The sequence below is a fragment of the Penicillium odoratum genome (genome assembly GCF_028828045.1).
Source record: "Penicillium odoratum strain IBT 22623 chromosome Unknown utg000008l_segment0_segment0, whole genome shotgun sequence".
Taxonomy (NCBI): domain Eukaryota; kingdom Fungi; phylum Ascomycota; class Eurotiomycetes; order Eurotiales; family Aspergillaceae; genus Penicillium; species Penicillium odoratum.
This window is the reverse complement of record NW_026643150.1, coordinates 4,406,004-4,418,841: the sequence shown is the minus strand read 5'-3', so window position 1 is coordinate 4,418,841 and position 12,838 is coordinate 4,406,004. Positions and strand designations below refer to the sequence as shown.

General features: G+C 48.5%; 4 protein-coding genes across 4 annotated transcripts; all 4 read left to right on the top strand.

Annotated features, from left to right (window-relative positions):
• Window positions 1-107: 107 nt before the first annotated feature.
• N7520_011888 (uncharacterized protein) lies at window positions 108-1,502 on the top strand (the record flags this gene model as incomplete). The annotated part of the gene is made up of 4 exons (XM_057145821.1): window positions 108-210; window positions 266-366; window positions 434-561; window positions 611-1,502. 4 exons carry the CDS (start codon window positions 108-110, stop codon window positions 1,500-1,502), a joined length of 1,224 nt encoding a protein of 407 aa, XP_056991575.1.
• Window positions 1,503-2,152: 650 nt separating this feature from the next.
• N7520_011887 (NAD-dependent epimerase/dehydratase family protein) lies at window positions 2,153-3,445 on the top strand (the record flags this gene model as incomplete). The annotated part of the gene is made up of 3 exons (XM_057145820.1): window positions 2,153-2,195; window positions 2,243-2,404; window positions 2,493-3,445. 3 exons carry the CDS (start codon window positions 2,153-2,155, stop codon window positions 3,443-3,445), a joined length of 1,158 nt encoding a protein of 385 aa, XP_056991574.1.
• An 883-nt stretch (window positions 3,446-4,328) lies between these two features.
• On the top strand, window positions 4,329-8,008 carry N7520_011886 (WD40 repeat domain-containing protein; the record flags this gene model as incomplete). The annotated part of the gene is made up of 4 exons (XM_057145819.1): window positions 4,329-4,335; window positions 4,401-5,953; window positions 6,049-7,866; window positions 7,961-8,008. The coding sequence occupies 4 exons, from the start codon at window positions 4,329-4,331 to the stop codon at window positions 8,006-8,008; spliced, it is 3,426 nt and encodes a 1,141-aa protein (XP_056991573.1).
• Window positions 8,009-10,560: 2,552 nt separating this feature from the next.
• Window positions 10,561-12,611, top strand: N7520_011885 (uncharacterized protein; the record flags this gene model as incomplete). The annotated part of the gene is made up of 4 exons (XM_057145818.1): window positions 10,561-10,741; window positions 10,806-11,157; window positions 11,217-11,820; window positions 11,877-12,611. The coding sequence occupies 4 exons, from the start codon at window positions 10,561-10,563 to the stop codon at window positions 12,609-12,611; spliced, it is 1,872 nt and encodes a 623-aa protein (XP_056991572.1).
• Between the last annotated feature and the right edge of the window lie 227 nt (window positions 12,612-12,838).

Sequence of the window (12,838 nt, the reverse complement as noted above, 5' to 3'; positions counted from 1 at the left end):
TATCTCCGCACGAGTAGGCGGTAGGATTCTCCCGAGCTCCAAGCGTCATCCGGTCCAGACTGCTTTCCCCGCTCTCACTTCCCCTTTCCATTTCTGCAAACTCGACAATGGCAAGCAATATTCCAGCAGGCGTGCGATCGACTGATATCGGGCGCTTCGCTCTGCGCGCGGCGCAGATCGAGAAAGTCAAGCCGGTCATTGCCTACTGGTGTGAGTCTTAGTCCCCCGCGACGAACACACCAAGCTAACTCCGTGGCCAATACAGGTAACTATCATATCGTCAACCAAATAATCGAGAGAGGCCTTCACAATTCGAGCGATGAAATCAAGTTGTACACTATGGATCTGATGGACAAGCTGGAACAGGTTCGTCGCACCATCTCCGACCCCGCGCCCAGTGATTCCCGAGCGCTGACCCAGATATCGAAAATAGTTCAAAACCGAGAATCCAGAAAATGAAACTGTTACGGATAGTGTCGCAGCGAATGCATATGTTGAGCAGTTTGGGGTGGAAGTCTTCAATCGTGCCCAGGCTGCTATGACTGCCAATAAAGTCACCAAGTGAGCTTCCTTGCCCTACCTGGCATGTACAACATTCATATTTTCTCAGGCAAACAGGCGATACATTCCTAGCAGCGGCTACATTCCTTGAGCTATGTCAGATGTGGGGAGATATGGACCCCGAGATTGCCGGGCGCATTAAATTCGCAAAGTACCATGCAATCCGCATCACCAAAGCCATCAAAGCAGGAGAAGACCCCAATGATTCGAACCCCTCACCAAAGGAGGAGGAGGAGGAGGAGGAGGAGGAGGAAGCACAGATTGAGAGCTCGGATATACAGGCTTTCGATGAGTCCGTGGCAGAGCAGGCAGCCCGACCGAGACAGGCATCCGTGGAGGAGATCCCTGACGAGTCCGATCGACTTGGGCGGCATATGGCTCATCAATCATCATTAGATGAATCGCTTCACCCTTCTCGAACATCTTCAGTGCCAGCATCCGCCCCAACACCCGACATTCCTTCGGTTCCTCAAAATGCACCTGGTTCACCTCCACAGAGAATGGATCTCGACAACGAATCCAGCGGCCTTGAGCTTCCCTCAACCCCAGCCACAATTGGGAATTCCACTATCCCAAAGTTACCAGACACCCCCGGATCCACCAACACTAATAAAAGCAAGGCTCTACCATTCGATGCATTCCAGTCCTTCCCCCCTCCCACCAGTCCATCTGCCGGACCCGATCCAGCCTCATTCTACGATCCATTGAGTGCGAATGCCCCTAAGCCTGCTCCCGCAGCTTCCTCTAGACCGCCATCATTTACTCCCCCTGTGGTTCCAGCGCCGGCCGCCTCGAGCCAGCCTTCGCACTCGGTGGATGATAACTCCATTACACTAGCTCAAAAGCATGCCAGATGGGCAGTCTCCGCATTAACATTTGACGACGTCGACACTGCGATTAAGGAACTGAGGAACTCTCTCAAATACCTTGGAGCAGAATGATGAACTGGAGAGTCGATAATTGCTTATCATTCTGTTATTCCCAATAGCGTGAATATACCTTTCTACCCACCGAACCTAGCTAGTAGCACCAGCCTCTATATCTTTCTATATCTACAATGCCTCTTTGTAAGACTGCATACTTTGACATAATCAAGGAGGGTTGAGGGTAACTTTATAAGCGACTTCAAATCGAGTCAGCCAAGACCTCATGAATCATAGAAATATGGGGAAAATATGCCGATTCATTTGTGCGTCTCTAGATAATAGGGCAGTGACGGGAGGCCCACGAAGAACTCGGATCAAAGGAAGCCATTTAAGAAAACAAAGATAAAAAATTAAACACAAGGAACCCCAGATCCAAACAATGGGTCTCGGGGCGATCAGTCCCAGTACCATGGTGCTTCCGTGGACCTACTCACGATGTATCATTTTCTTGTATCCACTAGAATTTCATTTGATAAACTATAACTAGATCATCGTCACTAGGGGGGGCGCGATGGCTTGGCAGGGGAGAGAACTGCCTTCGCGAATTTTCTACTGTGGAGAGCGTTCTTCTCCTTCCCCCCTCCTTTTTAAACCTTTCCCTTTTCACTCCCTTCCCACCCTACCTTTACCAATTGGCTTCTCGCTATTTCCCTGGTATTATCATTATGGCCGACGCTAAGCCCGCCGTGCTGATCATTGGTGGTCTTGGTACGTGAGACAATACCCCCCCATCTCAACCGCTCTAACCATCCTAGGCTTCATCGGCCGCCACTTGGCGCTGCACATCCATCAAAATAACCTGGCCTCTCAAGTACGTTTGGTCGACAAAGTCCTTCCCCAGTTGGCCCGCCTGGCTCCCGAATTCGCAGAGGCTTGCTCTCAAGACAAGTTCGTCCAGGCGGATGCTAGTCGTGAACGTAAGTGGCGCTTCCTCCCCCGGAAATCGCAATCCCACAAGATTTCAATAAAACAACCAAAACCGGTTTCTAATATCATCTTCAACAGAACATCTGCCGCGAATCTTCGATCGGCCCAATGGTGAGCAATTCGACTACGTGATCAACTGTGGCGGCGAGACCCGCCATGCCCAACCCGACGACATGTACGAAGCACGTAGCTGTGGCCTCAGCATACTACTCGCCAAAGAGTGCGCCCGACGGAATATCCGCGCTTTCGTTGAAACATCCACCGCCCATGTCTATAAGAGTGGCTCGTCTCCGCGCAAGGAGACTGATAAGATGCAACCGTGGCACAGCCTCGCCAAGTGGAAGTTGAAAGCTGCAGAGGAACTTCTTAAGATTCCGAACCTGCAGTACTGCGCGTTGCGCATGCCCCATGTCTATGGTGAATACAACTCAGGCTACTTCGCCATGGCCATCTGTCTGGCTCGCGTGCATTTGGAACTGGGTCAGGATCTCGAGTTGTTATATTCCAAGGATCTTAAGGTGAACACGCTTCATGTGCGGGATGCTGCCAGCGCGCTGTTCCAGGCGGCGGAATGGCGCGCGTCCGTTGGCAAACTGGATGCAAGCGACCCGAAAGTGCCGGAGCTGTTCAAGCGGGAACCCAGAGTTCCCGTCGCGTTCAACGTGGTGGACCACAACGATACACAACAAGAGCATGTGGCCAATGCGTTGGCCGAGGTGTTCAACCTCAAGGTGAAGTTCATTGGTTCACTCATTTCAACCCTGGCCAAGATGAGCCTCGATGATGCGGTCGACGACATGAATGAAGTTAGTCTACAGGAGTGGGCAGATCTGATCGAAAAGAGCGGGATCGAGCGCCCCGGTCCTATCGGTCCTTTCCTTGAGCTTGATGTTCTTAAGGACCAGGATATGTCGATCGATGGCTCATTATTTGAGAAGACAACGGGGTGGAAGCCTAAGTACGAGAAGTTTGACGCCGACAGCATCCGTGAAATGGTGGACAGCTACAAGCGGATGGGCTGGTGGCCCTGAACCCCGCAAGTTGCATAAAAGGGAAAATTCCCAATCTCTTTTCATTTCTTTCTTCGACTGTCCACGGCCCCCATTCTCGACATCTCATTGCATTACCTCGTCTACTGCGCAGCCCAACGACCCTTGATGATCCCTCAAGTCTCCTATATACCTTTCTCCCATCTCATTTCCCACCCCCCTTGGTTATCTCCGCCCTATCTTGAGGTTTGGCAGACTAGTCCACATGCTGGATCTGCTTCTGTATCGTAATAATCCTCGGGTCGTGGGTTTTTCATTGTTTCTTTTCTCATGCATATATCCCCACCTTTTCCTTCATTCAATTGAGTCTGCATCCTCTCTTGCATCATGAGCCTTTTTTATCTTTTTTCTTTCTACCCATTCGCTGAAATGGTACCAGCATATGGCACATCCCATTTGGGTATGTATCTTAGACTTCAAATCTTGGATTAAATTCTTCTTACTTTGTAGCACCCGGCTTCGACTGGGAATTGCATGCAATTTACTTGGCTGTGCAACCGGCTGGATGCTAGACACGCCAGGTTACGGATTTCGAATACTCATCTCAAACAAGAGAAAACTCAATATCCCAGTCCGATCTAATCCGCCTGGTACAGTGCCGGGCCTGCGACAAAACGAGTGTTGATCATACTTAGGTTTGAATGGAGTAAGGAAATTAACAGTTGTTTTGAATTGTCCAGATTGTTGATTGGATCAAGTGCAGCTTACGACAGATCTGAGCCGACGCACCAACCCAAGCGGCGTATACCCCGCTCGTATATTTTTTTGACCTAACCTCATTATGCTATCGCTATAATGGAGTCCGTGATATTTTTTCCGGGCTTCAATTCTGGAATTCAAACTGGCATCAATAATGGCACAATAAATGCTCAGTTTAGACTTCATGCAGGTGAAATGCGCCTGCGACAGAATTAATGGGACCTGACTGACCCAGTAGACCCTCTGGACCAGCTACCAATTGCGAACGGCGCCGAGTTTGACACCTGGACGGACCAGCATGAAGATGAATGCTTGGAAGGCACCAGAACCGAGCTTCTCAATGAGATTGGAGAATGGGCTGTGTCACCGCAAGGAAAGCTTATTTTCTGGTTAAATGGGATGGCCGGGACAGGAAAATCTACAATCTCTCGCACTGTTGCGAAACGTTTCAAACAACAACGCGCCGAACGAGAGGGGATACTGGGAGCGAGTTTCTTCTTCAAAAGAGGCGAGGGGGATAGAGGCAATGCAACAAAGCTGTTCCCGACGATCACAAGACAGCTAGCGAAAAGCGTCCCTCGGTTGACCTCGAGCGTTCAAGCCGCAATCGACAACAACCCTGATATTGCAACCAAAGGAATGAGGGAGCAGTTTGAAAAAATCCTTTTACAACCACTGTTGGGTTTGGACTCTCCTGCAATCGCGAATGTGGTTATGGTGATCGACGCACTAGATGAATGTGATGGGGACAAGGATATAAGACTCATACTGGAACTGCTATCACAGCTACGAGATTCAAAGACATTGCGTCTCCGAATTTTGTTGACTAGCAGGCCTGAATTACCGATTCGTCTGGGTTTCAAGAAGCTTAACAACTATCATAAAGATCTAGCTCTCCATGAAATCCCCAAGGAAGCTATTGATTATGATTTGTCGTTGTTCTTAAACCATAGACTCTCGGAAATTAGAGAAGATCGAGATCCACCCTTACCTATCGACTGGCCTGGAGCTATGAACATTCAGAAGCTCGTGGCATTGTCCTCTCCATTGTTTATTTTCGCTGCTACAATTTGCCGTTTATTCGAAGATCCTAATTGGGACCCAGTGGAAAGTCTTTCCGACGTTCTCACACATCAAAACGACGAATCAAAATTGGATAGCACATATCTTCCTGTTCTTGATCGGCTTCTCAAAGGACAAACAGAAGGGCAAAAGACAGATCTGATACAAGAATTTCATCAAGTAGTCGGTGCAATTGTGATATTAGAGAGCCCGCTCTCAGTTCTCTCGCTTTCAAAACTCATCGGCCTTCCCGATAGGCGAATTCATATTCGTTTAAGCTCACTGCACTCGGTCTTAAGAGTGCCAAAAGACGATTCATCGCCGGTGCAACTCTTCCACCTCTCGTTTCGGGACTTTCTGCTTGATCCGAAAACCCGCCACAGAAGCCCCTTCTTCGTGAAAAAGTCAGAAGTACACTATAGGCTGACGATCAGTTGCCTCAAAGTGTGTGATAACCTTCAAAAGAATATTTGTCGACTGCAGAGCGAAGGAATCCAACGTATAGAGATTGACCGTCGGACTATTGATCGATACATTCTTCCAGAGGTACAATATGCCTGCCGATACTGGGCTTTTCATCTCGCGCAATGCACATACTCGCAAGATATGATGCATACTGTGCTCTTATTTCTTGAGAAGCATTTTCTACATTGGGTTGAGGCTATGTGTCTTCTAGGTCTTGCATCGGAAGTGGTGGGGATTATTAATCTCCTACAGAATATTGATTCTGTAAGTGGTCGAGCCTAAGGCTCCAGACTACCTTCTACATATATTCCTCCTATATGGCAGAGATCTACGGTACGACTAGCACTAACAGATAATAGGAAGGGGAAAATACCCTCACATTTGACTTCCTACAAGACGCGAACCGCTTTTTCCTGAAGAACCGCCAAATAGCCGATGTCGCACCCCTCCAAATCTACTGCTCAGGACTTATATTTGCACCCAGAAAATCGATCATCCGTGAGAAATTTCAATCAGACTTGCCAAAATGGATATCTTGTTCACCAAAAGTTGAGGAATGCTGGAGTGCAGAGTTACAGATCCTCGAGGGACATTCTGGTACGGTTACATCGGTTGCATCTTCGCCTGACGGCAGACTGCTAGCTTTCGGCTCAGATGATTGCACAGTTCGGCTCTGGGATGCTGTGACAGGCACTCTACTACAGACTCTTAGGGGCTATAAAGGCTCCCCTCTATCGGTGGCATTCTCAGCCGACAGCCGGCGCGTGGCATCTGGTGCCTGGGATGGGACAGTCTGGGTCTGGGATACAGTGACAGGTGCCCTTTTAAAGACTATGTACTGCCACGCATATGAAGTTCTATCAATAGCGTTCTCGCCGGACGGGCGATTCGCATCTGGCTCTCGTGACGGGACAGTCCGGATCTGGGACTCGAGCACGGGCGCCTTACAAGAAACACTAACGGTTCATTCAGGCTCTGTTTACTCAGTGAGTTTCTCACTGGGTGGCCGGCTACTAATATCCGGCTCTGAAGATGGCACGGTCCAGCTTTGGGACACCGCGATAAGCGCCTTACACCAGACCCTTGAGGGCTATATCGATTCATTTTGGTCGGAGGTATTCCTGCTGAATAGCCAGTCAACATCGAATTCAAAAGATAAAATAGTCAGACTTTGGCAAACCTCGAAAAGTGGCCTACAACAGACTCTCGAGGGACATATAGATTCAGTCTTGTCGGTTGCCTTCTCACCCGATAGCCGACAGCTGGCATCCGGTTCAAAGGACATGACAGTCCGGCTCTGGGATACAATGAGGGGTACCCTAGTACATACTCTTAAGGGACATTTGGGTTCTGTTACGTCGATAGCTTTCTCACCCGATAGCCGACAGCTAGCATCTGGCTCAGAAGATAGGACAGTCCGACTCTGGGATCCAGAGAGGGGTACCCTACTGCAGACTCTTGTTCACTTGGATAGTGTTTACTCATTGGCTTTTCTGCCTGGAGGTCATCTCGCATCTGGCATTAAAGATAACACCCTCCGGCTCTGGGACCCAGCGACAGGTGCCCGGCAAAAGACTCTTGACAGAAAGCCGGGTTCAGTCTTTCGGATGACCTTCTCACCCGACGGCCGGCTACTGGCTTCCGTCAGGGACAATACAACAATACAGCTCTGGAACACGGTGACAGGCGACCTGCACCAGACTTTCGAGGGTCACTTGTACTATTCCCGGTCAATAAGGTATTTACACTTCTCGCCCGATGGCCGGCTACTGGCTTCCGTCAAGGACAATATAATACAGCTCTGGGACACGGTGACCGGCGACCTGCACCAGACTCTCGAAAGTCACATGTACCATTGTCAGTCAATAATCTTCTCGCTCGATAGCCGATTACTGGCTTCCACTGTTGAGGGCAATACAGTACAACTCTGGAACACGATAACGGGCGAATTGCACCAGACTATCGATGAATGCTATCCGCGGTTGACAAAATTCTCGCCCGATAGCCGGCTACTGGCCTCCGTCAGGGACAATACAATAAAGCTCTGGGACACTGTGACCGGCGACCTGCACCAGACTCTCGAGAGTCCCTTGCACAATGTTGACTATATAATATTCTCACCCGATAGCCGACTATTGGTCTCTATTTCAAGCTTCGCATTACAGCTCTGGGAAACGGTAACGGGGGTCCCACAAGGTTTATTGAGCATTGAGAGGACTGTCAACGAACTCGAGTTTTCTCAAGATGGTTCATGTCTAATGACCGATTTAGGAAGCTTCGATCTTCAGTCGGGGCTCAGAAGCCAGGCTTCAAAATTAACCCCCAAAAGTCTGATGATTTCCATTGCGAACAAACAGTGGATAGAGCTGAACAACAAAAAATTGCTATGGCTTCCCCCTGATTTCCGGGCTAGCTCTTACGCAGTCAAGGGTGCTTTACTTGCTTTGGGACACACATCGGGGCAGGTGTCTTTCTTAAATTTTCGTTTATAGCAGATGGCAATAATTTTCATTTTATTTCCTTCATCTGTTTCATCTCCTTGTAGAAAGAAGACCGAGAAAAACAGAACTTACATAACACTATGTTAATAGAAAGTGTCACTCAGTCCTACGAGATACCAGATTCCAGATTTTAGATTTCATACAACAGTTGTGTTGAGAGACTAGTAGTTAGTAGATTACAACGGTCACCGATACCTCCATCAAAGAATTCATCCGGGCAAGCGGTTCATTCCTGAGCCCTCTCTTTTCAGGAGGGCAGCCCAATATTCCAATTAAGCTCTGTAGGGCGCTATCGGGACAGTCTTGTCTTCGTTCTCCCACATATCATACCAAACCTCCTCCCAAACATGAAGTTAATGGGGCTCAGGATGGTTGTCGCCCCATTGAGCTCTTTGTTTCGCTTAGTCACGGGCTCCCAGAGGAAGCCACTTAATTGCAGATTGGTTTTTGAATGGACCTGTATCGGCGAAAATAGATCAGAGAATGCATCGGTGGCTGTTTCATATCTTGGCTAATTAAAACTGTCGCATGAGGTTACTTAGGGTCGCGACATAGTGTACGGAGTAGTGTCTAAGCTATCTGCCGATCCGTCGGGGAACAATTAAGCATGGACATGATTTGGAGACCAACGTGTGTGGCTGTTTCATCTTTTGGAGAAGCTGGAGGGTTCCTTTACCGATAAATCCTTCTCATCCTTTGGCCCCCTGAAATGTAAGGGAGCGGCGAATTCCTGAACGCTGATTGGTTCACAAGATACAACCGTGGAAACCCTGTTTTGTTGTATTTTTGGAAGCATTTTCTACAGAGTGTTGAATATGCTGAGATGGGGGCTGGGATGCATTGTTGGGAAGAATATTATTGTCTTCATATCTCTTCTCGTTTCATGATTCACTTGATTCAATCTGCGTTCATTGTACCTGTTCCTGACAGGTAAGCTTAAATTCAGTTGTGTGAGTGTTTGCATGATTATTCAAGATTCAAGTGTAACTCCGCGCAAGAATGGTGTCGCTGACCCGCACTTTTTCGGAAAAGCCCGACCATTTCGGCTTAAGAGCCACTTTGTACCTTAGATCGAATTTGGATGTGGAGACTTGGGGTTCCTGCATTGTAATCCCTGCTAGAATACGGATTATTATAAACCCATTGTTTAGCCTCACTAGTAGTTCTGCCAAGGTCGGCCCAGGCGACAGAATGCTTATACATATCCGGATGTGAACAACAAATAAGATCTCATTGAATGTGTTGCTATTTACGATAACAGAGCCGTGCATATCCTGTGGTAGACAAACTGCGCCTGCTATTTCTGGTTGTTATTTCAAACCAGCCACTGATGCACGAGAGTAGCATTGTGCGGTGGCTTGATTTCGCTTCACTTATCCACAATAGTCTCCCTTGATTGAGGGGCTAAACCAGGCTGACAGGGATCACAAAGTTGACTCTTAAATCATCAGTTCGTTTCAGGATACGGTTTTCTTGATGTCTACCGTATAGAGAGTTTGACATAGGCCTCTGCATCTGCTTGTGGAGTGTAATGTAAGCAAATTTGGTCTCTGCAGTTTGTTAAAGCCGATCCAGCAAGGTAGTGGTGACCCAGAATCGCTTCGGGGGCCGGTTTGTGGGGAGTGATGCATTTCTGGCCCCGAGGATGATCTGTAACGACAGGATTCTTGCCCCACATCCGAGAACCTGAAATTTGCCAAAACTCTGCATAAATGTGAATGGCTGGGCCAAAAAAATGGGGGGAAGCTTCAGACCTAGCCTTAAGGGCCCATGTAACGATGAATCGTTTTACGCATAGGACATAGTTACAATGACTTATTGTTGGATATGAGACTTCAATCAACCTGATATCAACGTCAGCCAAGATTTGTCCAATCCATCCAATGGAAGTATAGATCTATACCAAATCAGCCTGACCGCTAGAAATGGATGGCGCACAGAAGCTCAGCTAAAGTCATATCACTTGCATGAAATTTGCTTAGCATTATCTCTTTTTTAGAAAAAACTCCGACAAATCCAACAGTTGGAATCTTCGTGTGGGGTCTGAGTGGATCTACAGTCGATGGATTCGGCCCCTAAATAGTCGTAGGCCAATGCTGTTAGCCCCATAGGCTTAGAATATACAGACAGGAAGGGGGTTAGCACTGGTGATCTCAGATCCACCTGCTCCCACGCGGCAGATATGAGGTTTGTATCTAATTATTGCACGAATATAAGATCTCCTCATCGACCTGGCCGATCTGCAAAACACGCCGACAAGCCCCTGCACGCAAACACGACAAACGAAGAACGATAAACGATAAACGAATTACGTTCCACCCCTCTTACTGCTATACCAATTAAGCATTCTTCTACTCCACATTCAACGCCATGGCAAGGCAGCAACCGGGGCTGGCCTGTGAGGAATGTCGCCGCCGGAAGGCACGTTGCGATCGTGGACGCCCTCAATGTGGGATCTGCGCTGATGCTGGCCGGGAATGTATCTTTGTGGATAAGAGAGCTCCTAGAGGGCCTAAGAAGGGCCAGTTGAAGGATTTGCGGTCTCGAGTTGGTAAGTCAGGTTATCACCATACGAGAGACATGAGAATACCCGCTGACGTGCAGGGCTGTTACAGCGGAAATCGAACAACGATTGATCAGTCAAGACCGACCTCTCGATGACGGCATGTTAACCCCAGAGCTTGAGGACCCGAGCGAGCTTTCCTACGATGCCGATGCATATCAAATGCCACCGCGCTCGGTTTCGTTTGACAATACAACTGAGTTGAAACGACCAATAGAATGGACGCTGGCGTCTGGTCGTTCAAACTCTTGGACTGCAAATGGGGGCTTTATGCCTAACCCACCAACTATGCAGAACCTCGGACTAGGTGTTATGTCGTCACCATTATCACCTGCTCGGACGCCTATTAATAAGATGACACTCGGAGAAGATTTGAGCATGTCAGATCTCATGCTCGCTGATCTGTGCGGATCCTAAATCTTGAATAGAAAGAAAACCGAAAGCTAACAACCTGCGTTAATAGGGACCTGCTTTATTTTGAGCGAGTTCACCCAATTGTTCCAATTATCCACAAGGAGCGGTATTTCTCATGGGCCCACGATGAAAACGTGTCGCCTTCCCGCATCTGCTTAAGATCAGCCATGCGGACCATTGCTGCGGCGATGTCCTCTCAATTTTGCACATTCACTGACTCCCTGTATGCGCGGACCCGTCGCATGCTTGAAATGCAAGATTTGCCCGACGAGACCGGCTTTCCCTGGATGACGACGAGGCTCAAAAATCCTAACAGCGGGGTGGAGCACGAGCTGATACAAGCATGGCTTCTCCTTGCCCACTGCGAGCTTATTCGCAAGTCAGAGCAGGAAGCTCTTCTTACAGCCGGACTTGCGTTCACACTTCTCCAATTCTCTCACATAATCGAAATCGACATGCCCAATATTGAGGCCTCACCACCCAGCGAGTACGCAGGCACAAATTCTACCACATCGTCATACATTCCTAAGGCCATGTTGGATGAAACTTGGATGGAGACCGAAGAGAAGCGGCGGACGTTGTGGGCCGCGTTCGTTTTCGACCGATTGTCCAGTATGCTCAACGATCGACCATTGATGCTACACGAAGAAATAGTGAGTCCCCCCGAGCCCGAGTACCACTGAAAATATCACTGATTGCCTCTTCCCAGATTCAAACACGTCTCCCCATGCCCGAAACTGATTTTCAGAGTGGTCAATACCCAGTTCCTATGGGATTCCTTTCCGAAACGATGAGTAACACCAGCGAGTACGCATCACTGCCATCCTTCGCCCAGTGCGTCGTCCTGGCCAATCTTTACGGACACTGCTTATCGCACCGACGAATGGAACAATCAATCTCACCTCCAGGCTCCGAGTCCCAATCCCAAGACTTCTGGACAAGACACGAATGGCTCGCGTCAGCCGCCACAGCAGCAACAATGACACCCCTCCAAACACAATCCAAACGCGATGCATCAACGATAAAATGCGACTCAATGGACTTTTTCAACCACATCCTCGCTTACAGCGCATGTATTTCACTAAGCGAAACCGCAGAGGAAAGACTGTGGCAGAACGTCAATGACCAAATGCTAGCGTTGGCCTATAAGCAAGCAGCCTACCAAGCCGCAAATGACGTCGTTCATCTAATCCAGAAGCTACCCCGGGTAGCTTTTTTCAAGATGCACCCATTTCTTCCCAATTCAATATGCCTTGTCGCTAGATTTTTGACTATCGCGACCTCTCAGCTTGCCAATCCGGCAGGTCATAGGCAGGACGGGGTTCGGAATATGATGGTAAGTTTGCGGCAGCTGAGCGATGTCAATAACTTGGCGAGAGAATCTCTGATGAAATTGGAAGCTGGCTTTGGCTGGTCCATAGCGGCAACGGGGGAGTTGTGTTAAAATGAACGGGAAATTGGGTCTGAACGAACAACTGTACATGATTAGACTTTAGAGCTTCATTGAAATACCATTTTTTTGCTCAAGATTCTCTTTTCCGGCTACTAGAAGGCTCTGGTAGACCGTGGGATAAGACCTGGGAGGGTTTATGCCTAGATTCTAGGATGTCAGATGCAAAGCTGGTGAACGAGGGGAAGAATGATCAGAATGATGGAAAGTGATCGAGATGA